Source organism: Salvia splendens, chromosome 18 (assembly GCF_004379255.2).
Source record: "Salvia splendens isolate huo1 chromosome 18, SspV2, whole genome shotgun sequence".
NCBI lineage: Eukaryota > Viridiplantae > Streptophyta > Magnoliopsida > Lamiales > Lamiaceae > Salvia > Salvia splendens.
Window position 1 is genome coordinate 10,584,224 of NC_056049.1, and position 25,168 is coordinate 10,609,391.

Consider the following 25,168-nt stretch of genomic DNA (forward strand, 5'->3'; position numbering starts at 1 on the left):
GTTACAAGTTATTTAAATTAAATTATTTTAATATTAAAAAGTAATCAAATTTAACTCCAAGTTATTTTAATGATTAAATTTATAAATTATATTTTATAATTCATATTTTAATAATTTTTATACTAGTATTTTTTCCCCTAAAAGTTTAAGAGAGTGAATGAAATTCAAGCAGAAAATATCAGTAATTAAATAATTAATATTGTACTATTATTGTGAAGACTGAAGAGGGACACTGAATAAGAAAAGTAAGCTTAGCTTTGTTTCAAACAGATTACCAATGGCGGCATCTCTGCACCTAAATCTCCTCCACCACCTCCGCCGCTGCAAACCTCTCTACTCCTCCCGACTCCTCCTCCGATCTAAACCATCTAAACTCGCTTCCAAAAGACTCTTCTCCACCCCAGCAACACCATACCCTCTGCAATACGAAATGATAATCGCCCGCCCCGCCAATTCCTCCAACCCCCCTCCCCGCCGCCGCCGCCTCCCCGATCCCCCCGCCGCATCCTCAACTCCCCAATCCGACTCCGAAATTACCTTCAACGAGTGGGTCGACAAGAAGCTCTCCGCCAAAGAAGCCGACAACACAAACCCCCAATTATCCATGGACAAATCGAAAAGAAAGTATTACAACAAGCGGAGGAAGCGAATGTACGGTGAATCGGAATCGGACGAGGAAGGCGGCAGCGGCCGCCGCGGAGGCGACAGCGATTTCATCGAATTGAAGCAGGAAGTGGTGGAGCTCAAAACCCTACACAAGAGGGAGGAGGAATTGTATTTCTACGACGCATTCGCTTACCCGTGGGAGAAAAACAAGCACTACAAAATGGTGTATCAGATGGAGAAGAAGTTTTTCCCTGACCAGTGCTTCGATAGGGCGTTTTTGGAGCCGGGGAAGGTGAATTCGAAGCAGGGGAAGAGGGATTTGAGGTGTGAGGCTGTGAAAGGGAAGGGCGGAGATGAGAGAGGGTTGGTTTTCTTCGATGAGAGAGAGGGAGAAGGTGGGGATTTGAAGAGTGGAGAGGGAGAGGCAACAGATGTTAGTGAGAAGAGAGTGGAGGATTTCTTCAAGTGTTTGAAGAAAGTCCCCAATGAAAATGGTGGTGGAGCTCCAGAGCCGTTTCTTTCAAGTAGGAGAGTTGGGCTTCCGCCCAAGTGGGATGGCCCAAATGGGACTGTGGTTTTGGTGAACAAACCTAAAGGTACAATTAATTTTCGATTGATCAAGTTCTGTGTCATTAACTTTCAGCATTTTATGGATAAATGTCCTCAATTTGGGTTTTCTCTTCGAAAAATCCCAACTTTGTGATAGGCTTGGTTTATGTCTTGCATGATACTATATCTAGTAGGAACCTGAGTTCTTAGATATGTTATACTCCCTCCGACCCATTGAAAATAACCGACTTTCCTTTTTGGTTTTGTTCCAACCAAGATGACCACTTTTTTTCTACTTTATTCTCTCTCTTACTTTACTTTCTCCACTTCACCCCCAAAATAAAGTTGCATAAATTCCCGTGCCGCCCAAGGAAATGGTCATCTTCCTTGGGACAGAGGGAGTAGTTGATTTCTTTTGAGATTAGTTTAACTATAATCCACCATAGTCAGTAAATCATGATATAAGTTAATTTTTTGGTTAATTTGGGATTCTTGTAAGATGACGAAATGTTGGGTACATTGCACAATGATTAATCTAAACTAAATAATTTGGGAGTTTTTCATTAATTTTTTGTTAAATTTGGGATTCTTTTGCGTGGTTCTGGTTTCTTCTCGTGAAGTAGGAGGTTCTTGGTTTTCTAGGTTTGATGGATTTGATCAGCTGATATTGTATTAATGAATTATGAATTAGAATCTTGCGTATTATATATCGGTTGGTGCCTAGAGTTCAAGCTATGTTTATGATGTAGAATTTTATTTATGAGTTTTGCATTGTTAAAATGAACCCGAAACATCTCCCTTTTACAGAATGCATTGATTGATGTACTGATGTTATATAATCTGGTTCGACATTTTGAGGATGAGATGAGAAAGATGTGTCTAAGCCACTTCGTTTCTTGGTGTCCAAGTTGTTTTTTCTTTTTTGTTGAACTCTTTTTTTTCTGAGTTTTGGTAAAATCCCCCTCATGGGTCCGAGATGTATATCTGTCAATGCCTCAATTGAAAGGTCTGAAAGATCAACTCTGCAATCACTTGTTAGAGTCAATAGGTCTTCAAACTATTCATTTGAAGAATGGAAACCTTCTTATTGGATGATCATGATACTTCCCGAAATGTAAATTCTTGATCAATGGAGGAACGCCCTGTTTGTTCAATAAGTGTAGGAGAAAGGGGAATGATATTAACCGAGTTAATGAACTGTGTTGAGTCACTGAAATCTTTGATTTCTAGTGTTCTGAGGCAGTAGCGTATCCAAGAGACGAACTAATAACCATTTGGAACAGGTTGGACTTCATTTACTGTGTGTGGAAAACTGCGACGTGTGGTTAATGTGAAAAAGGTGATTGATATATTTCTACCCCAGAGGCTCCTTGATTCATATTCATTGACGGGGTTTCTCATCCTCAGGTAGGCCATGCCGGAACTCTAGATCCAATGGCAACCGGCCTGTTGATTGTATGTGTAGGTAAAGCTACCAAGGTGGTCGACAGGTAAGTTACGACGTGCTTCATCCATATTTTCTATATCTTTTTTAATTATTACAATTTCATCTTGCTTGTAGTTACCAGGGCATGTTGAAGGGATACAGTGGAACCTTTCGCTTAGGGGAAGCCACCTCAACCTGGGATGCTGATTCGCCTGTGTGTTTTCACTTAACCCGATTATTTTTAGTCCTTGCGCTTGCTTTTTAGCTGTTTATTTCCTGTTAAAAGAAGAAATGGATTAGGAAGCTTCAGTATTAGAATTTGGACTTTTATATGTGATAATGTAGGTTACAAACAAGAATTGAAGCACTATGATGTCACCTTTAAATATATTTCTTGATGAGTATGCTCTATCCATCTTCAAACCTTTTGTAAAAGTATGAAAACCCTATGATCTTAAGGAGAAACTATGGGATTCCCCTGATCTAAGTTTAGCAATATTAATCATTTTTCTAGCCTTCTGTATTCACACGCGTGCATGAATTAAGTGAGTTGTTTCTTTTGTCTATGCAGGTAATCCAAAGGGAGTCTTGGGAACACATCAAGGACAACGATATAAAGAAAGCTGCTGCGTCCTTTTGTGGAGAGATATGGCAAGTTCCACCAATGTTCTCTGCTATTAAAGTAAGATTTTCAGTGCCTGTAGCTTGTTGCTCGTATCCCATTTTCAAGCACTCGGCTTTATAACTACTCTCACATTCTTCATCCCTGACAAAAACCGTGCCTAGAAAAATGCAATGAGGCAATTGCTCTTGTCCTGTGAATTCTGTGTTTATGGCTACAAGCCTACAACGATAAAATCTTAATAAACCTTTCTTGATTATTTGATTTGAATTTGCCCCTAATATTTAGGTTGGAGGGGAGAGGATGTATGAGAAAGCTAGGAAAGGAGAAAGCATTGAGCTTTCCCCTAGAAGGATATCAATCTTCCAGTTCGACGTTGAAAGAAGTTTAGAAGACAGGTTTGATCTCATCCGGCTAATATTTTCTAAATTAATAGTAAAATGTTTATGATTTATATGTATCTCAGTAGGTAATTTATGTTCATCCTGTTGTTTCTATCTTTTGAGGTTGTAAAATGGTTCTATTTGTTGATACATTTCTATAACTATTCGCAGGCAAAATGTGGTTTTTCGAGTGACTTGCTCGAAAGGAACTTATATTCGTTCACTTTGTGCTGATTTTGGAAAGGCTCTGGGGAGGTACGATTACAAACTATAATATTGTTATAAATATATGTAGACGATATTTTCATGATACTTTTTCGACGTTTTATTTTGCAATTCGAACATATTTTTTTTGTTTTTATCGATCCGATTTCATCTCTTTTACAGCTGCGCTCACTTAACAGCTCTACGCAGAGATTCAATAGGTGAGTTCCTATCTGTTCATGATTTTTATGAAGTTCTTGTAGTACTACCAACTAAGCCATGATTTTATTCTTAAACAATGATCTTAAATCAGAGTATAAATTATCTAATTAATGCAACAAAAGAAAATTACACACATAAAAATCAAAACTTCAAGTAGCTACATGATCATTGACTGTATTTAAATATATTTTTCGTGGCTTATTTATGCTGAAAAATATCACAGGTGAATATTCAGCAGATGATGCTTGGGAATTTCAAGAGCTGGAAGAAGAAATTACCAAAGGATATATGTAGTGTTTTTCTACTCAACAATTCCATTGTTCAACCTTCTTAATTTCATGGCAAAAGTAAATTCGTTTATCTTATAATGTGGTATAATACTAATAAATACAAATCTTAAACTATAAAAATTATCAAGCATTTAATTTAATACATTCTTCCTAATAATGAATTATTAGTATAATATACTATTAGAAATGACTTGAGTTTTAATGCATAATTAGAAAAATAAGAGAGATAGAAAGAAAGAAAGAAAAAAGGTGATTGAAATATGATTTGTGGAGAATGAGTTCAACTTTATTAAAGTAAAAAAAGTTTTAAAATTGAAAGTTTAGAATTTTAAGTGACAGGTCCAAAATAGAAATAGATAGAAATAAATTTTATTTTAAAAGACACAGGGCGTACCAAATGATTGTGAATATTGTTATACTATTAACAAATATGAAAATAATTGTTTCTAGCATTTTGCTTGTTAATAATTTTATTGCGGATAACGAGAATGTTTTGTACATAACCAATTTATGATTACACGAGCTATTCAATGTTAATTTCCGCTCTAATTATAATGTGTTGGGGTTTAAGTTGATGTCAATTTTGTTGCTCCACTTATATTGTTTAGCAGTAGTAAGTAAATGAAGCCATAGAAATGGCTGGGTAAATATACCGAAAAATGGTATATCGATCGTATCGTACCGAAAAATATCAAATTTTTGGTATACTGAAATTTTCGTTATGATACAATACCGTATCGTAAGTTTTCGATACGATAACGATATGAATTTTCTTGTACCGCGGTATACCGTTTTATATCAAACATACGAAAAATATATCGATATTATCGGTTGTCACGACCACAACTCTCTAGTAATAGCGAGTGCAGCTATATCATGACTAAACAACTCTTAACAAGTAAACATAGATGATAAATCAAGTTCAAAACGTAAATCTCAAAGGTGAAAGTGGTACAAGGTCGAATATCGGTTGTCACGACCACAACTCCCTAGTAATAGCGAGTGCAGCTATATCATGACTAAACAACTCTTAACAAGTAAACATAGATGATACATCAAGTTCAAAACGTAAATCTCAAAGGTGAAAGTGGTACAAGGTCGAAATAAGTTCAGAGTACATTAACTAGGTTCGTGAATTCCTAGTATAAAGTCCTAGTGCAGCGGAAGAGACCAAGACAAAGTAGCATGTGTGAATTCCCACTTATTAATACCATTTCCCAACATCTTCGTCTTTTCGTTCACGCTCAACCTGCACGTTAGAAAAGAAACATGCATGGCTGAGTACTTAATATACTCACTGGACATAGTACCAAAAATATAAGTTCCATTTAAATTTGTCAGCCACAGTTGAGTGAACACATGGTGTTTATTTAAAAGGCCTGAGTCACTAAATTTCCTTTAATTTCATAAAATGGATTGCGTAATCACATAAACATAGATACCATATCTGAAACGTATGTGAACCGGGAATGTAGCCACAGTCTACGACGGTCACTGGACCGGCCAACTCGAAAGTTAGCTAACGATCCCCATGTGTGTACACTAGTCCAAGTAGGGTTTTCGGCCCTACTAGGACCCGAATTCGATTTAAAATGATTGGCATAGCCAAGCAGATAGGTAATTGTAAAAGTAAAACATGGCATGACAAACATGTTTAGGAAAGATTTACGTATTCATACTAAAATCACGTTTTGAAAAGAATGTCCACCTCAAAGCTATTTCTTTAGCTGAAGAGTTTCTTGATTTGGTCTTAAACTAAGTGCGAAGACGCCCATTTTAGAAATAAGAAATAATTCTTAATTAGACGTAAGAGATTAAGAACTTAACGTGAATGCATCCCTAAGTGCGTGGTCAGTTTATTCTTTTTTTTTCTTATTTCATAGAAAATTCCTTGAGCATTAAATTAAATCAAGTGATTTTATTTATGTGGAGGTTTACAAATTATTCGCTTAACAAGAGAGTCTTACTTCCTATGCAAATTATTCAATTATTAAAGAAAATCCGGAAATTTAGCTTATCATCGTGGAATTAATCAGCTGACCGTCAAATTATTTGATCGGGCCAAAACGCAAAATAAACAAGTCCTTGTCCCAAACTTTAAAATTTTAATGGGTGGCCCAACTCTATACTTAAATTCTACCAGCCCACCTTCCCATTTAATTTTCCTTAATCTCTATTACTTTGGGAGGCCCAATAGAAAAGAGAAAAAGAAAGGCCCAGCAGGTGCCCCCTTAATCCCCATCGGCCTCATCCCCCTTCATTTCCAACGAGAAATTTCGGAATAAGGGGTTCATTTCGCTGACCTCTCAAAACTTAGGATTAAATTCGCTGACCTTTCGTAATTTGGGATTGTGGCATGCGTATTTTTCAAAACAAGGGATTTCTGATTTTTTTTCTCTTTTTTTCTCCTTTTCAATATTATTTCCCTCCATCCATTTATGAATTGCCTAAATAACCCACTCAAATATTTTACCTAATTTCTACAAAATCAGTGCCGTTTCTGTGATCATTCCCAATCACTCAGCCTTTTTTTTGTTCCAAGCCTGCTTCTACTCTCCACCCTCCTTCACGGCGCTTCCACTATTCGCCGCCTCCGCCTCCACCCTCCTCTTCCGTCTCTCAGACTCAAAACAGTCATGATTCTGTAAGGATTCAAAAATACACACATATATATATATATAGGGTAGTGATCTATGGCAAACACCCCTTAACTAAATAACTAGAGAACAAATCATAGCCACATGATCAAAAAAATCAAGGGCTAGTATTAATATATGTAATTTTCGAATTTAAGTAGAAATTAGTTCCCTCATCACAAATTTACTCCACATTAACAAGGCGGGGGTATAATTGTCATTGCATAGCCAAAATTAGGCAAATTTACAAATTCAATTCAAACGAATTCTTCGTTAAGCTCCGAGAATCCGAGCAAGCGGAAGCAGGTGGCGGAGAAGAAGCCCTACCGCGGGATTCGGATGGCAAGTGGGGGAAATGGGTGGCGGAGATCAGGGAGCCCAACTAGCGCTCCAAAATCTGGCTGGGCTCCCACTCCTCCCCCGTCGCTGCCACCCGGGCATACGACACCGCCGTCTTCCTCCTCCGCGGCCCCACCGCCCGCCTCAACTTCCCCGACTGCGTCCCCGAGTACGGCCACCAGGACCTCTCCGCCGCCGCCATCAAGAAGAAGGCCACCGAGGTCGGCGCTAGAGTCGACGCGACCCATTGAGAAAATAAGGGTGAAGAAATTGGAAATTTGAGCTTCTCTGTGAGCTCAAAAGTGTAGAGACGGTTTGGTTTGGTTTGAATAATTTGAGCTTTCTATTGATTGTATTTTTGCGGTTGATACACGCGAATCGCACATTCCAGGCTAATTGAACAGTTTCCAACATTTGAAATGAGTGGATTTGTCTCTTCGATTTAGATGGTGAAGATATGTGAACAGACGCACAGTTGGTATTCAATGTTCAGGGATTGGCGTTATTAATTAATATTCCTATTAATTCTCAACTTCATTTTAAATGAAATTTGATTAATTTAATATGGAGTAGTAGTTTATTTAATATACTTACTAGCATTTAATTCAAAAATAATAATTTTCATATTTGAGTAATAAATAGTGAAGTAAAAACATGCTAAGAGTGATGTGTTTTGTAAACAAGAGTGAAGTAAAATTATGCTAAGAGTGATGTGTTTTGTAAACAAGATGGAAGTAAAATCATGCTAAGAGTGTAACATCCCGAATTATAGGCACCAATAAAAGGTTTGGATATGTGGTGAGGAATAGTAGTTAAGTTAAACCGTAAGGTATAAATTTGATACGAAATGCCGATTAGTCAATTTTCGGCAATTTCTTTTGTCCGTGTAAAATCATAAATCGAAGCTAAGGGGTAATAATTTTATAAATTACAAATTATGGCCTAGAATAATTGTTGATAATGTGAGGAATTGTTTTGGGCCATTTGAAGGTAATTAAAAAAATTTCTATCGCCGATAATTTCAGTTTTTAACGAAAACGATCGGCGAAACTTTTGAAGATATAGACAGGAATAATTTTGCCTTAAACTAGAATTTAAATGCTAAATGATGATATAAAGAGTTCCTAAATGTGATATCATATGATAGGGCAATAAAATGTTACAAGATAATTAATTTATTTAAAAACTAACTAAATAATTAAATAATGATTAGAATTCTCTAGAGAATTCTTTTGTCTATCATCAACTCCAAACCCCCCCTCATTTCAGCCACAAGCACGTCCTCCCCCTCTCCATGGAAGACCAAAAGCTTAAGCTTTTTAATTTCCAAATATTTGTCATTTAATCGGTAAATCGATCGGGTAATCTTGTATCCGCCAGCAAATCGAGGTAGCCCTTTCTTCCTATTCTATTTTTATACCTTGAACTTGAGTATATGTTGATGTTGAAGGGCTGAAATTTCATTCACTCGGGGGTAGGAAAACTAACCGATTAAAATTCGATATATTGACGTTTACGCGATCATAGGCCTTCATTTGTCGTTGTTTGATATTTGAATTAGAAGTTTGATTACATGGATGTGAATTTGGATGAATATTGAACAGGGGGGGAGCTGAATTGATGATATTTGATGTGGAATGGTTGGGTTTGAGATAAAAGCTTGAGAAGAATCAAACTCTCTAATCTGCCGCCTCCTAGTTTGAATTATTAAGCATTTTAAGAAAGGTTAAAACTTTTGTTTAACAATTTTAAAAATAACTATATTTAGTCTTGAGGTCCCCTGAATTTTATGGAGAATTTAGGAGTTCAGTTACTGCATGTATAAATTGTTAAGACAATACCGCCGGAAACTGTCAAAATTGTGGTAAACTGCCATATTTTAGTATGTTCTATCCGAATTATTCAGGGCATTTAAGGTCAATGAAAACTTGATTTCATAATTTCTAAATTAACTATAAGGTGTCTCGTTGTTCTCTGAATTTTGTGACTAATTAAAGAGTACAAATACTATTTATAAAAATTGTGTAGAAAATGTTGCCAGAAACTGTTCGATTTTGTTAGTCTCTGGTAAAAGGAGAATATCTCTCAAACCATTAGAAATTTTTGAATGAATCTTGTTGGATTATAAACTATACTTCTTTGGGCATTTAAAAATATTAGGTCAAGCCTCTAAATCCTTCCGAATGAATATAGAATTTTTATGACGAATCAGTCCAGTGCAGTTGTATAGTTAGATGATTTAAGTTAATATAGCAAATTAATTTATTTAGATGATTTAATGATGAAAACATGATCATGGGTAAATATGAGTTATTAATTGGTACGCTATTTATATTATGCATAAAGCGAAGGAGCATATAGTGCGTTTTGATCACAAAGGAGTGGATTTAGAGAGTAGAGAAGTATCAAGGTGAAATAGGCTTATGTTCATAAGCCTGCGAGGTAGCGTATCCTCTCTATGGTTTTCGATTCTTTAGGTTGAGATGATGTGTGCTATAATGTGATTATATGTGAGATGTTTAAATAATGTGCTTAAATATGCTTATAATTTAATATGTGGATTATTATGATTCTTTTTAATTTTAATATGAATGATCTGTGGAAAAAAAAATGGTACGAATATGAATAAAGACAATGGATATGATATGCAATGAAGTGTAATAAATTATGAAGATCTGAATAATGTGAAATATGTCTGAATAGATTATGAAAAAAAATATCTGAATATATATGAAAAAGAGTGTCTGTGAATTCGATAAGAATGATTATCTGAAGTGATATTTGGAAATGGAATAAATGTGAAAAAGAGATTTGAAAGAAGAATATGAAATAAAACGTCCTGTTTGCTTGGTCATATGTGTTGGGTACAATTGGCATGCCATAGGACAGCAGCGCTGCATTATCTGTGATCACTCGTCTTCTGGATAACCGAAGCGAGGATCGTCTGTTATCTGATGGGCCCCTATCTGATCTGTCTGATCTGCACCCTAATGGGTGGTTTGATTATCTGTCCGCACCCTCATGGGTGGTTTGATTATCTGTCTGCACCCTCATGGGTGGTCTGATTATCTGTCTGCACCCTATGGGTGGTCTGTGCGGAGTCCTCTCGAGGACAAAATCCGCGTCTGCATCTGATTCTGTTTCTGATCTGGTCCGTGTACCCTGCCTGAAACCAAGCAGATATTGGGGCTATAAGATAAAATAATATCTGATGATTTCTGAATAAAGGATCTGTAATCTGTAATCTGTGATATATGATAATATAAGATAAAATAATATCTGATGATTTCTGAATAAATGATCTGTAAGCTGTAATCTGTGATATATGATAATATAAGATAAAATAATATCTGATGATTTCTGAATAAATGATCTGTAATCTGTGATATATGATAATATAAGATAAAATAATATCTGATGATTTCTGAATAAATGATCTGTAATCTGTAATATGTGATATATGATAATATAAGATAAAATAATATCTGATGATTTCTGAATAAATGATCTGTAATATATGATAAGATAAGAAAAATTAATATCTGATGACTTGTGAATAAAGGATCTGTAATATGTGATATGTGATATGTGATTTGTGAAATATGATATATGATATGATTGTTGATCAGTCCTCACGGAGGAAATGATATTTTATGTTGAACGGTCCCCGCTCGGGCTAATTAACACGGAAGAATAGTATACGAAAATAAATGGTAAAATGAGAAAAATGTGATACGAAATGATATATGATGATATGCGAAATCTGGAGAAACCAAAGCTATAAGATACAATGAAAATGTTGTAGTATAGAAATAAATATATGAATATGTTATCAAGAGACCATAAGAGAAATATGACGAGGATGATATGATGAATATATATGGGTATCTGAACAGGTATGCTTTGGTGTGAAAATTCTGAGAATTTGGAATATATATATTGTAATAATAAGTCAAGATAATAAGGAAATGACATTAAGAATGAAATCTCTGAAGAGACATGAGTAAGAATATATGGAAAAGTTGTATGACGATAATACAAATAAGTTTGATATAATGTGATTGTAAGTAATTTTGGAAATCTGTGAAATTGAAATGAAAACAAGCAAAAGATTAAAAAGGAAATAATGTAGTTATTATAGTTACTATTGTCTTAGCTGAGAGGGTTGGATTCTGTAGTTTGGATATTGCTACTGGGCTTTCGAGCTCACTCCCCCTCTTTCCCCCCTGCAGGTTAGAGTCGACATTATGTCAGTGGTGTTGCGCAGCTTTGCATCTTTGGCGAGTCACTGGTGGTCAACTTGGTTTAGTAGTCGTGGCATGTTATGTAATAGTTTAATCTTTAACCTTCCGCTGGATAAATGTTAAGTTTTTAAATGTAATAGATTTTAATTATGCTTTTAAGCTAAAAAGAAAAAGGAAAAATTTCAGCACGGGTTTTCGATACTGAAACGTGACATCACTTATTCGGTGGGTTACCTACCGGGTAAGGGGTGTTACAAGTTTTGGTATCAGAGCCTAGGTTTAGGCGGTTCTGGAAAGAAGTGATTCAGTAAAGTGTGTAGAAACATGCCACATAGGTTTAATTGTCTGTTAGTACCAGTGACTCGATGCAGCTGCTTATGTCTAAAGTGGAAAGAAGTTAACAAGGTACGGGACATAGTTTCCCGTGTGACCGAGAAAGATGTTATATGGGACTGGCCACCCCATATAGCTCTAATCTCGGTAGCGTCGGTATGTGTAAAAGATTTAAAAAAAAAAATTCAGGGAGGATGGGTCTGAAAATGTTGATGAAAAGTATGTCCTAATGAAAGATACTAATAAATATATGCAGATTATGAAAGAGTATAAGTAAAAGAGAAGAAAATGAGTTAAAGGAATGATATGGAAAGAAAGTAAGTTATAGACTAAGTGACCATCATGATATAAAAGTGTAACATGAAAATTCACAAAGGTATGTGGATTGTCTGATATAAGATGGATTAAGAGTCATAAAGTAATATCCTATAATGATAAACAAAAGTATAGAAATATGTGAAAGGAAATGTGTTTGGCAAAATGATAAATATTGATATGAAAACATATGAAACTATAAGGCATTATATGAATAAAACCATAAATGTGCGAATGAGAAAATGCGACGAATAAGAAATAAATGATATGATCTGAACATGTGTGCCCCTATATGGATTACATGTGTACTTCGAATCGGGCAATATGAGATATGACGTGATGTGATGGAAATATGAACTGAATAATCGTGCAAGACAATAAATTATATGATTGGAAATGTGAACTCCGTGAGAATTATGTGTGCGCTCGAATACGAGCTATATAAATGTTAGAACCGAATGATGATTCAGAAATGAAATGGAAAATGGGAATGTATGCTCTAAGCGAGCTGTATAGTATATGATAAGATATGTCTAAAAATATGAGTTTGAAATTGAGCTATATGATATAAAATGGTATTCTGGTTGAAAGTGTTGTCTGTGATCTGTAAATGTGTTAGTTATGGATAAGAATGAGTTTTGAAAATAAATATGGTTGTTGATGAATACTGACTTGATATTTGAATTATGTTGTGATTTGGTGGTTTGATTTGATAATCTGTGATTAACATTGTATCTTGTTGGTTTTGGGGAAGCACTGGTTATAGAGAAAACGCTGCCCAATTTTTGCTAGAAATTGATCAGATAAATTAATACGAAGTTGTGGTAAATAAACTGATAAGTGATAATACATGAAGAGAATGATGTTACATGATGACTTAAGAAAGGAAAAAGGGAAAAGATAAGAAGTGTTGTGAATGATAATAAAGGAAAACGTAATGAAATGATGATATGTGGAAAGTGAAATGCACCCTTCGTCGGCTATAAGTGCCCGAATAGGGACTATGCAATTGGGACTATACAATATATGATGAGTATGTGAATTATACATATGCGTGATGAATATGATATGTGCGCCTCATGTGGACAAAGAAAAGATGCAAATAACATGGAAATTACTATGTAAAGAAATGATAATGTGACAAATGTGCTTGAAATATATTAGAGATAATGATAATATTATTATGTGATCGCAAAATGTGGCTATGTGTTAAGATGTGATTATGTGATTTTGTATGTCATTCTGTGTTTGGTTATGGAAGTGAGGATACGCTATGTAGATGAGGATATAGGATGTCGTGGAATGGCATACGTATATGCGACGCTAATAGGAATGATGTAAACCCGAGGGAATTTCGAGGACGAAATTCCTTTTAGGGGGGATGAGTTGTAACATCCCGAATTATAGGCACCAATAAAAGGTTTGGATATGTGGTGAGGAATAGTAGTTAAGTTAAACCGTAAGGTATAAATTTGATACGAAATGCCGATTAGTCAATTTTCGGCAATTTCTTTTGTCCGTGTAAAATCATAAATCGAAGCTAAGGGGTAATAATTTTATAAATTACAAATTATGGCCTAGAATAATTGTTGATAATGTGAGGAATTGTTTTGGGCCATTTGAAGGTAATTAAAAAAATTTCTATCGCCGATAATTTCAGTTTTTAACGAAAACGATCGGCGAAACTTTTGAAGATATAGACAGGAATAATTTTGCCTTAAACTAGAATTTAAATGCTAAATGATGATATAAAGAGTTCCTAAATGTGATATCATATGATAGGGCAATAAAATGTTACAAGATAATTAATTTATTTAAAAACTAACTAAATAATTAAATAATGATTAGAATTCTCTAGAGAATTCTTTTGTCTATCATCAACTCCAAACCCCCCCTCATTTCAGCCACAAGCACGTCCTCCCCCTCTCCATGGAAGACCAAAAGCTTAAGCTTTTTAATTTCCAAATATTTGTCATTTAATCGGTAAATCGATCGGGTAATCTTGTATCCGCCAGCAAATCGAGGTAGCCCTTTCTTCCTATTCTATTTTTATACCTTGAACTTGAGTATATGTTGATGTTGAAGGGCTGAAATTTCATTCACTCGGGGGTAGGAAAACTAACCGATTAAAATTCGATATATTGACGTTTACGCGATCATAGGCCTTCATTTGTCGTTGTTTGATATTTGAATTAGAAGTTTGATTACATGGATGTGAATTTGGATGAATATTGAACAGGGGGGGAGCTGAATTGATGATATTTGATGTGGAATGGTTGGGTTTGAGATAAAAGCTTGAGAAGAATCAAACTCTCTAATCTGCCGCCTCCTAGTTTGAATTATTAAGCATTTTAAGAAAGGTTAAAACTTTTGTTTAACAATTTTAAAAATAACTATATTTAGTCTTGAGGTCCCCTGAATTTTATGGAGAATTTAGGAGTTCAGTTACTGCATGTATAAATTGTTAAGACAATACCGCCGGAAACTGTCAAAATTGTGGTAAACTGCCATATTTTAGTATGTTCTATCCGAATTATTCAGGGCATTTAAGGTCAATGAAAACTTGATTTCATAATTTCTAAATTAACTATAAGGTGTCTCGTTGTTCTCTGAATTTTGTGACTAATTAAAGAGTACAAATACTATTTATAAAAATTGTGTAGAAAATGTTGCCAGAAACTGTTCGATTTTGTTAGTCTCTGGTAAAAGGAGAATATCTCTCAAACCATTAGAAATTTTTGAATGAATCTTGTTGGATTATAAACTATACTTCTTTGGGCATTTAAAAATATTAGGTCAAGCCTCTAAATCCTTCCGAATGAATATAGAATTTTTATGACGAATCAGTCCAGTGCAGTTGTATAGTTAGATGATTTAAGTTAATATAGCAAATTAATTTATTTAGATGATTTAATGATGAAAACATGATCATGGGTAAATATGAGTTATTAATTGGTACGCTATTTATATTATGCATAAAGCGAAGGAGCATATAGTGCGTTTTGATCACAAAGGAGTGGATTTAGAGAGTAGAGAAGTATCAAGGTGAAATAGGCTTATGTTCATAAGCCTGCGAGGTAGCGTATCCTCTCTATGGTTTTCGATTCTTTAGGTTGAGATGATGTGTGCTATAATGTGATTATATGTGAGATGTTTAAATAATGTGCTTAAATATGCTTATAATTTAATATGTGGATTATTATGATTCTTTTTAATTTTAATATGAATGATCTGTGGAAAAAAAAATGGTACGAATATGAATAAAGACAATGGATATGATATGCAATGAAGTGTAATAAATTATGAAGATCTGAATAATGTGAAATATGTCTGAATAGATTATGAAAAAAAATATCTGAATATATATGAAAAAGAGTGTCTGTGAATTCGATAAGAATGATTATCTGAAGTGATATTTGGAAATGGAATAAATGTGAAAAAGAGATTTGAAAGAAGAATATGAAATAAAACGTCCTGTTTGCTTGGTCATATGTGTTGGGTACAATTGGCATGCCATAGGACAGCAGCGCTGCATTATCTGTGATCACTCGTCTTCTGGATAACCGAAGCGAGGATCGTCTGTTATCTGATGGGCCCCTATCTGATCTGTCTGATCTGCACCCTAATGGGTGGTTTGATTATCTGTCCGCACCCTCATGGGTGGTCTGATTATCTGTCTGCACCCTCATGGGTGGTCTGATTATCTGTCTGCACCCTATGGGTGGTATGTGCGGAGTCCTCTCGAGGACAAAATCCGCGTCTGCATCTGATTCTGTTTCTGATCTGGTCCGTGTACCCTGCCTGAAACCAAGCAGATATTGGGGCTATAAGATAAAATAATATCTGATGATTTCTGAATAAAGGATCTGTAATCTGTAATCTGTGATATATGATAATATAAGATAAAATAATATCTGATGATTTCTGAATAAATGATCTGTAATATATGATAAGATAAGAAAAAATTAATATCTGATGACTTGTGAATAAAGGATCTGTAATATGTGATATGTGATATGTGATTTGTGAAATATGATATATGATATGATTGTTGATCAGTCCTCACGGAGGAAATGATATTTTATGTTGAACGGTCCCCGCTCGGGGTAATTAACACGGAAGAATAGTATACGAAAATAAATGGTAAAATGAGAAAAATGTGATACGAAATGATATATGATGATATGCGAAATCTGGAGAAACCAAAGCTATAAGATACAATGAAAATGTTGTAGTATAGAAATAAATATATGAATATGTTATCAAGAGACCATAAGAGAAATATGACGAGGATGATATGATGAATATATATGGGTATCTGAACAGGTATGCTTTGGTGTGAAAATTCTGAGAATTTGGAATATATATATTGTAATAATAAGTCAAGATAATAAGGAAATGACATTAAGAATGAAATCTCTGAAGAGACATGAGTAAGAATATATGGAAAAGTTGTATGACGATAATACAAATAAGTTTGATATAATGTGATTGTAAGTAATTTTGGAAATCTGTGAAATTGAAATGAAAACAAGCAAAAGATTAAAAAGGAAATAATGTAGTTATTATAGTTACTATTGTCTTAGTTGAGAGGGTTGGATTCTGTAGTTTGGATATTGCTACTGGGCTTTCGAGCTCACTCCCCCTCTTTCCCCCCTGCAGGTTAGAGTCGACATTATGTCAGTGGTGTTGCGCAGCTTTGCATCTTTGGCGAGTCACTGGTGGTCAACTTGGTTTAGTAGTCGTGGCATGTTATGTAATAGTTTAATCTTTAACCTTCCGCTGGATAAATGTTAAGTTTTTAAATGTAATAGATTTTAATTATGCTTTTAAGCTAAAAAGAAAAAGGAAAAATTTCAGCACGGGTTTTCGATACTGAAACGTGACATCACTTATTCGGTGGGTTACCTACCGGGTAAGGGGTGTTACAAAGAGTGATGTGTTTTGTAAACAAAAGTGAAGTAAAAATCATGCTAAAAGTGATGTGTTTTGTAAACAAGAGTGAAGTAAAATCAGAATAAGAGTGACGTGTTTTGTGAACAAGAGTGAAGTAAACTCAGAATAAGAGTGACGTGTTTTGTGAACAAGAGTGAAGTAAAATCAGAATAAGAGTGACGTGTTTTGTGAACAAGAGTGAAGTAAAATCAGAATAAGAGTGATGTGTTTTGTGAACAAGAGTGAAGTAAAATCACGTTAAGAGTGATGCGTTTTGTAAACAAGAGTGAAGTTAAATCATGCTAAGAGTGATGTGTTTTGTGAACAAGAGTGAAGTAAACTCAGAATAAGAGTGATGTGTTTTGTGAAAAGAGTGAAGTAAAATCACGTTAAGAGTGATGTATTTTGTAAACAAGAGTGAAGTTAAATCATGCTAAGAGTGATGTGTTTTGTAAATAATAGTGAAATAAAATCACGATAATAGTGATGTGTTTTGTAAACAACGGGGACAAATTCAAACCACAAAATCCCTTCCTTCTTCTTCTTCTCTCATTCCGAAGAATGAAACATTAATAGCTACGAATTTCTCCCTCTAGCATTGTACTCAAATCTAATTTTTCTCAGATCTATTTTTTTTAGTAGCACATTTTTCTGACTAAAGTCAACTACATCTATATGAGTTTTAAAAGCTTTTGGTTTTATTTTTTACTTACATAAATAAAAAAATTCTGATAACTAATCCTACTTATTTATGGCCAAAAATGTCGACGGAGGAAGAAGCAAGCACGTTAGCAATAAATGCGCCTCTGGCGCCGTGCTTCCGTTAATGGTGAAAACCTCCATCGAGCTCGATCTCTTCCAGCTGATCAAAAACGCCGGCAGCATTTTGGCGGCGGAGCTCGCTGCTCAGCTTCCTACGAGCAACCCCGGGGCCGGGGCCTTGCTCGAGAGAATCCTCCGCCTCCTCGCCGCCCACTCCATCCTCAGCTGCGAGGGAGGAGACGAGCGGCGCTACGCTCTTTCAGCGGTGGGAAGTTGTTCACCAAGAATGAAGAAAGTGGGTAATTTGGAAGGAAATAGAAGGAATCGAAGCAGATTTAAATTTTATAATTTAATTTCCAAAAATACCCTTGGCCTATTTTACATTATTAAAATAAATAATATTTGTTCCATTAAGATGTGTGGCTGAGATTTGTTCTCTAGTTATACACTTAAGATTAGTTATATCTTGATCACTACCATATATATATATATATATATATATATATATATAGAGTTGTGATCAATGTCGAACCAATTTTAAAGACCGAACTAGAGACCAAATCTGGGCCATTAGATCTAGTTTTTTTTATGAGATGTGCTGCTGTGTAATTTTTTCGATCTTCATTACTAGCCCATTTTACTTCATTGTATAGGTTTATTACTTCATTCCGTACGTAATACCTTGAAACTACAACATGTTTTTACTTTCTTCCAGTAGGTTTTGAAATGATTCAACATATGTTTCATTTGAATTCATTGACCTGAGTTTTTACTTTATTTACATTAAAAAATATAATTTATTCAAGTGCGTTTATTACTTCATTCAGAAACGTTATTACTTCATTGGATAATGTTTTTACTTCATTCCAGTAGGACTGCAAATGCTTCTATACATACTTCATTCCAATAATTTATTACATCATTTCATGTGTTTGTTACACCATATCAGCGTTGTGGCGGTGGTGATAGATATTGTAGAGAGAAAGAACGGCACGCGACGGGGAAACCCCATTTACGTACTGAATGAAGTAATAATCCTACTGGAATGAAGTAAAAACCTACTGGAATGAAGTAAAAACCTACTGGAATGAAGTTAATCTTAAATTTCGAGAGGTAAGCGGAATTAACCCCTTATTCCGAAATTTCTCCATTTCCAACATTCCCAATTTGGGGAAAAAATCGAATCCCTAATCAGAAGTGCATCGTTCCCCTCATCTTCTACATTCGGCGCATCACTCCGGGCAGCAGCCTTGCGCCGCCGTCGTCTTCCCCCTCGGCGTCTCGCGTCACCGGAGACCCTCTCTTCCTCTCGGCTGCAACTCCGGGTAGCCGCCTTCGTGACCGCCCTTACTACTCCGACAACTCGCAGCACCGCTACCGCCGTCATGCACAGGCGGCGGTTTCTCCGCTGCCGCCTCTCTGCGCTTGGCGTCGCACCGATGCCGCCGTTTCACAGCCGGAGCCGCCGCTGCCTCGAAGGCAGCTCACAGCCTCTGCCGACGCCATCCGCTCCTCTGTCGGCTAAGCTCGGGGCCTCCCGACACCCCACCCATTTCCTAAGCTAAGTTCCTCTTCCTAGAATTCCAGTTCTTGATTCAAGGTGTTTACTTTAGAAATTTTTGTGTTTTAGGCTTGGCCGAATCTGAGTTAGGAGGAACACGCACTATCCTAAACCCTTTTTATCATTTAGAAATTGAGGTGTTGTTATTAAGGGGTCTAAAGCTGGAAAGGGATTAACATTTTGTTCTTCTGTTCCATTTCGTACAAGAGCATACTTGAGCCTTGAGCTACTGTTATTCCCTTTCTATCATTCTACCATGCTATGATTTTGTTGAAGTGTTGGTGCTTTAGCATGCTTGAGGTTTGGTTGCTAAACGATGGCATGGCATTTAAATTGGATTCGAAAAGGAGGCGGAGGTTACCTTTTTGAACGGTAGATGCTGCTCCTTGAGTTTCCTGTTTCTAGACTCTAAGTTCGCCCACCCACTTCGAAGCTCCTATTTGCAATGAAAGGGAAAAGGGTGGTTTGAGTTCTTAGTATGAAAGGAAAGGTGGGGAGGGAGAGGAAACAAAGCCTTATTTACAGAAGGTAGTGGCTGCTGTAAGAAGCCTGCAGAAAACTCTACTCCAAGCGCTCTCTCTCACTCTCAATCTTGCTATCTGAGACTGAAGTTTCAAAATGTGTGGAAGGGATGTGGAGGGGTTTTTATAGGAGGATTTTGGTGTACTTTGATGAATTAAATGGCTGATATGGTATTTTGTAGCATATCTCTCAATTTGATTCACTTTGTAACACTTGTATTTGGTGTTATTTGGTAGTACTTGATACTTGGCTATTACTCCAATTTGTTTGCTCATTGCAGGGCATTGACCTTCCTTTCTTGGTAAGTCTTGGGTCTTCCCAAGTTAAAGAGGGGGGTTGTCCCCTTCCTTTAGTATGTCCTCTTTAATTTCTTCTTGTTCTTTATTGATCAAGTTTGTTTTTATCTTGCAAGTAGAACAAGACATGGGCTGCCCGCTGCCATCCGCGGTACGGGCTCACTGCCCTGGGCCCAACGGCTGCCTCGGATACGGCCCGCAATGGGAGCGATTTGGGCTTGGGGAGAAATGATGCCCAAAAGCATATTTTGTATTCTTAAACTCCATCTCGTCAATTCGTGTGCAAAAATTTGTATCTAGCTAGTAGTTGATATGTATTTAAAAGGATATTCGAACATCTTCGTTCGGAAAGGCAAGTTCATATTCTTGTACAACGCTCCTTTTATTTCATAACGTATATTAGATTGTTTAGTTCATTCGATTATTTCTTTAACTTTTGTCTTGCAAACTAACGGCATCAAGTATTAACGAAAGGCAAAGAATTCCATTCAAGGGACTAGTTCGACATTAATATTAACGGAAAAGGATAACGAAGGAGCGGGTTTTACATCGTTATACCGAAATATATTGAAAATCAATACGTATTGAATTATCGATATATACCGTTTATACTGATTATAATAATAATATAATTTATTTTTTAAAGATTAAAAGTTTAAAATATATAAATAGATATCCATTTAATTTCGATATACTGTTCAGAACGGTACACCGAAGTTCAGTACGATATACTGAAATTTCGATACGTTAAAGGTATATATATTATTCATGCCGAAATTTCTGTATATCGAAATCTAGTACACCGAACCTTTCGATATGAAATTCTTTCATATCGATATTTTCGACACGATAACGATAAATATACCTTATCGACCTAGACCTACATAGAATTATAAGGAGGCGATGTAGAACTAGCTCACTTGTATGAACTCGGTTACAGATGAGATTCAATTCTTGTACATGAACCAATATCTCCCACATCTCAAAAAAAGGGCGAAATCAGTCGAGAGTAGAAGATGAAGGTCAATACATATACCTAAGCTACAGCTTACTATGAACCACAAAGACCGCGAGGAAAAAAAATAAAAAATAAAAAATAAAAAATAACCACAACGGTCTAATAACGAATCGTGGAGTTAGGAGGATCAATACCCATGGCCTCAAAATATACTTTCTCAGCTTCAATCCACCGATCTTGAAACATAGTCCACTCGTTTTTACACCTCTCCCTCACCTAAGTCGAGAAAACAATAACATGGTTTTCAACTTTTCCGTGCCAATGCACACACACACACATTTCATATTTTAGGTGGTTTCTTACCCCCTCCCATGGCGCCTTTCCTTCCTCCTCTTGACCCTGCAGAAAACTCGTGTTTTTGAGTCGTTGAAGAGTAAGACGGACCCTACCATTGGACGAGATTTAGCATATTTACCTGATTCCCAAGTGATGGAACAGTTTGATGCACTATCCACTGAGCATCCACTACTCCTATTTTCTCATGAGCAGGCTGTATAACAAACAGAGAGAGATTTGGGGAAAGATAAACGGAGCAAATGTGTTATATGGTATAGAAAGTGATGATAGCTGACCTCTACACATTTTCTAAGAGCAAAATCAAGGCCCCATCCATGGACCAAGTCATTCTGCAGCATTGTAAGTTCAAATCGTAAAAAATTGGGAGGGACGAATGTGTGGCGACGCGAGAAATACCTGGATCATATGCCAGACACAGCGCCAAGCATTCCTGGAGAAAACAGGGGCCATGATCTCGACAAAACTGCATACAAAAATATCTCGGATATGTAGAACATTTGAACTATGTGAGATCATTCGAGTAACAAAACGGATCTTTAAACAAAATTCTCGTCTCATCTACATACGCTGCACAGGGTGGCTGATGAGGGTCCGTGCACCAGCCCGGTCTTTCCTCCGCGTCCCTGTAGGAAAAAAAAGTAGCGATTTTTGGATTGAAGAAACTCGATACTGATTAGGCAGCAGAATATGAGGCAAAACTATTAGTTATGCCTACTTATGGACTTCGGTGTCTTCTCGCCTTCTCGTCATCTCCCACGTCATACCACTGTTGGGGGATAAACCGGGCTGTGAAATATCTAGCCCGTGCTTCCTCACTAGCTTTATATATCTGACATGGAGCGGATGGTTTTAGCACAGAATATTGTCCAAGTTTTACAAAATGAGAGTCGAAGCGACCCATTTTCTACTTACTCCTCTGGGTTGAAGTTCTCAACTCCAAGATCTTCGTCCCAGATGAAGATATAGTCGTATGGGGCCACAATGTCAGGATGTAAGAATCTCTTCGCGTACCACCTAGAAAGATAGTTTAGCAATTGCATCTAAATACACACAAACTTCTACTTAGTTTTGGTTTTGCACATGAACCAAAAATTATGCCACCAAATAAATGAAGGAATTGCTTTATAAATTACCATTTAGTTTGCTTCCTCACACTCACGTGTATAGCCCGTTTAGACCACTCAAATTCATCCCATTCGCTTGGCCGGCCATCATAGTGAAACAACAGAACTTGGAAGTTCTCTGACAACTGCACAGCATTGTCAGGAATTTACATAAAACACCTGTTTAGCAGAGAGGAAACGGGACGGCTTCCAGTTTACCTTCTTTACTGCAGCATCGATGTTGTCTTTCTGGTCGTAACCAACAGTAAAGGTCATGAGATATCTTGGCTTAACAATTAGGTCCTGCAATGTCAAGCCTCCTTATCAGATAACAGTACATAACTCGCATGTACATGTGTTCGCCATCAACACTAAGCAAAGACTGATATTTATAGAACTCTACACCTTTAAAAAGATTGTATTCAAATTCAACGAGTGATAAGTATCGAGACCTCTTAACTAAGCTTTGTAACTGCTATTTAGTTTAGGGGAAGAATACACACCTCGCCAGGAACACCCCACAATCTGCGAGTGTACAAATCAGAGTCAGCTACGAGAATGCCAGGTGGTAGTCTCTCTGCACCTCGAGGATTGGATGGAACCCAGATCTGCGTAAAATCATCCAAAAATAAGAAAATGAAGATAATTGGAATTTGTTGGAGTCACCAGAAGTTCTCCAACTATTAAGAGGAATACACAATTATGTCTGATTTTTCACTAGGCGGAGAAGATCAAAGAACTCATATCAGAAATATATGAAGAGACTGATTCAAGATTGGGTCAACTCGCCTGGAAGATCTCTAATTGCGTTGAAAACAAGAACTCGTATGAATCCTCAAAGAGTTAAAAGCACTCATGTAACATGAATTATTCGAATAGTTCATATCGACCATATAACTTAATCCAGAAACAGAGGTACTATCCTAAAAATCAGAGATGTTTCAGCAGAATTCAAAATTAGAAACTGCATATATAAACCTCTGTGATCAGGATTTGCAACGAGCGTAAAGGTATGGTTTACAGCAAATTTCATGAAACTACTTACCTTAGTGTTGTTGTATTTGCACGAGAATCTTCTCCTTCCTTTAAGAGCCGACCATACATTTAAAAGCGCTTCAGTCGAGAGACCTGAGTACTTGTCCTCTATGTAAGTGAGATCAACAGAAGGAAATATGTTTGATGATAAGTTAACCTACAAAGGATACAGCCCAAACAATCTCCATAAGTCTCTTATCGAAATTCAAACACAGACTACCAAGAAATCGAGTAGGAAGCAAACTAGTAAAGGAATTGACAAGAGTGAAATCCAAATCTTCCTGCCTTAGTCAATGAAAGTGTGGGAAAAGATACGCCTAAAACAAAGCCAAATATAATCCCCACAAAAGTGGTTATGATTAGCCTCATTGTTTCATTTGTTCTTCTCAAATGCCAGCCACTGCAAAACCAAGGAATTGTTTCAACTTCTGCCCCAACGATTCGAGCAATTTTTCGCTTGAATGGATGATTCTTGAGCTTAAAAATTACCTAGAAGTCACGGCTCTCCGTATAGGATTACCCATTTTACTCACAATCTCTGTAGAAGATGATCCAAATTTCACATACCACACACTATATAGCTTAGGATTCCATTCCTTCACAAGCAAACAATCCATTTTCAGATTCAATCCAACACCACATTCCATTCCTTCACAAATTAGAGAATCAACTTTCACAAATAGCAACACCACAGAAATTTCGTCTCCTTTTGTTTCTCTCCAACATTAAAATGCCCAAAAATCAATCATCATTTACAACCAACATAATAATTTCTTAACAGCATCATCATAATTGAGTCCCATTACGCAAAAAAATCCTAATATATATACAAATTATAAGATTATGACTCATTTGCAAGATGCACAAATATCTCATTGGCACAAAATCCATCCTTCCAGGAATAATTAGAAAAGATCAGGCACAAAATAAAACAAAAGGAGCAATCTTTAAACGAAAAAATCTAGAATTATGATTAAATAATTCGTGGAATGGAAATGCAGGGCATTTGGGTGTCACCTTATTCAAGTAAATTGAGTTACAAAAGGCAGAGAAATGGCAGAATCACAATGATGGGACTGTTATTAGGAAATGAATTAGATAAAATTAGCAAAAACATAAACAAAACAAAAAAACCACTGCAATTATTTTGATTTATGAGTTTTGATTTTGAATAATCAAAACTGTGGTTTCGGAGGAAGAGAATAGCTGGTGGACCCTCGTCGATAAATTCTTCAAATATTTATACTAGCGAGGGATTTTATTTATTATTTATTTATTTTTATTTTTTTGTTGTTGTTTGCTAAAAATAGTTTTTTTTGGGATCAAAATTAACTTCTTATGTTAAATATCGCTCTTTAATGAGTGGATCTCATTTTAGGTAATAACAATATGTCATTATTTCTTTTAGATGTCTCTTATTTCATTAATTTTACATTAAATTAAATGTTACTATTTACTATTGAAATTAAT

The 25,168-nt window shown here is 36.0% G+C and overlaps 2 protein-coding genes and 2 long non-coding RNA genes across 5 annotated transcripts; 3 read left to right on the top strand and 1 right to left on the bottom strand.

Annotated features, from left to right (window-relative positions):
• Positions 1 to 240: 240 nt before the first annotated feature.
• On the top strand, positions 241 to 4,377 carry LOC121777139. Its single transcript, XM_042174285.1, has 9 exons — positions 241 to 1,202; positions 2,439 to 2,494; positions 2,563 to 2,645; positions 2,717 to 2,795; positions 3,153 to 3,263; positions 3,492 to 3,601; positions 3,758 to 3,841; positions 3,974 to 4,011; positions 4,236 to 4,377. The coding sequence occupies exons 1-9, from the start codon at positions 278 to 280 to the stop codon at positions 4,304 to 4,306; spliced, it is 1,557 nt and encodes a 518-aa protein (XP_042030219.1). The 5' UTR covers positions 241 to 277; the 3' UTR covers positions 4,307 to 4,377.
• A 3,658-nt stretch (positions 4,378 to 8,035) lies between these two features.
• On the top strand, positions 8,036 to 17,031 carry LOC121777141. Its single transcript, XR_006045381.1, has 5 exons — positions 8,036 to 8,666; positions 9,624 to 9,719; positions 11,510 to 14,193; positions 15,151 to 15,246; positions 16,832 to 17,031. It is a non-coding gene; the product is annotated as an uncharacterized LOC121777141 (long non-coding RNA).
• A 1,891-nt stretch (positions 17,032 to 18,922) lies between these two features.
• LOC121777677 lies at positions 18,923 to 20,661 on the top strand. The gene is made up of 2 exons (XR_006045549.1): positions 18,923 to 20,250; positions 20,365 to 20,661. It is a non-coding gene; the product is annotated as an uncharacterized LOC121777677 (long non-coding RNA).
• A 486-nt stretch (positions 20,662 to 21,147) lies between these two features.
• Positions 21,148 to 24,894, bottom strand: LOC121777535. Of its 2 annotated transcripts, XM_042174821.1 has the most exons (15): positions 24,716 to 24,894; positions 24,188 to 24,294; positions 23,984 to 24,098; positions 23,709 to 23,855; positions 23,167 to 23,271; positions 22,883 to 22,966; positions 22,694 to 22,809; positions 22,473 to 22,574; positions 22,276 to 22,389; positions 22,127 to 22,183; positions 21,957 to 22,023; positions 21,836 to 21,889; positions 21,679 to 21,753; positions 21,567 to 21,602; positions 21,148 to 21,479 (listed from the first exon to the last, which is right to left on the bottom strand). In XM_042174821.1, exons 2-15 carry the CDS (start codon positions 24,220 to 24,222, stop codon positions 21,363 to 21,365), a joined length of 1,224 nt encoding a protein of 407 aa, XP_042030755.1. In that variant the 5' UTR covers positions 24,223 to 24,294; positions 24,716 to 24,894; the 3' UTR covers positions 21,148 to 21,362. The 2 variants fall into 2 exon arrangements, with proteins under 2 accessions (XP_042030755.1, XP_042030754.1); XM_042174820.1 differs by lacking the exon at positions 24,716 to 24,894 and having other exon boundaries at positions 24,188 to 24,703.
• Positions 24,895 to 25,168: the final 274 nt, after the last annotated feature.

Coding starts and splice junctions, on each gene's coding strand:
- LOC121777139 (XM_042174285.1), top strand. CDS start 278: ATGGCGGCATCTCTGCACCTAAATCTCCTCCACCACCTCCGCCGCTGC. Junction 2,495..2,562: donor GTGTGGTTAATGTGAAAAAG/GTGATTGATATA, acceptor TCTCATCCTCAG/GTAGGCCATGCCGGAACTCT. Junction 3,602..3,757: donor GAAAGAAGTTTAGAAGACAG/GTTTGATCTCAT, acceptor AACTATTCGCAG/GCAAAATGTGGTTTTTCGAG.
- LOC121777535 (XM_042174820.1), bottom strand. CDS start 24,345: ATGGAATGTGGTGTTGGATTGAATCTGAAAATGGATTGTTTGCTTGTG. Junction 24,099..24,187: donor CGGAGAGCCGTGACTTCTAG/GTAATTTTTAAG, acceptor TTGGTTTTGCAG/TGGCTGGCATTTGAGAAGAA. Junction 22,810..22,882: donor TCGATGCTGCAGTAAAGAAG/GTAAACTGGAAG, acceptor AATGCTGTGCAG/TTGTCAGAGAACTTCCAAGT.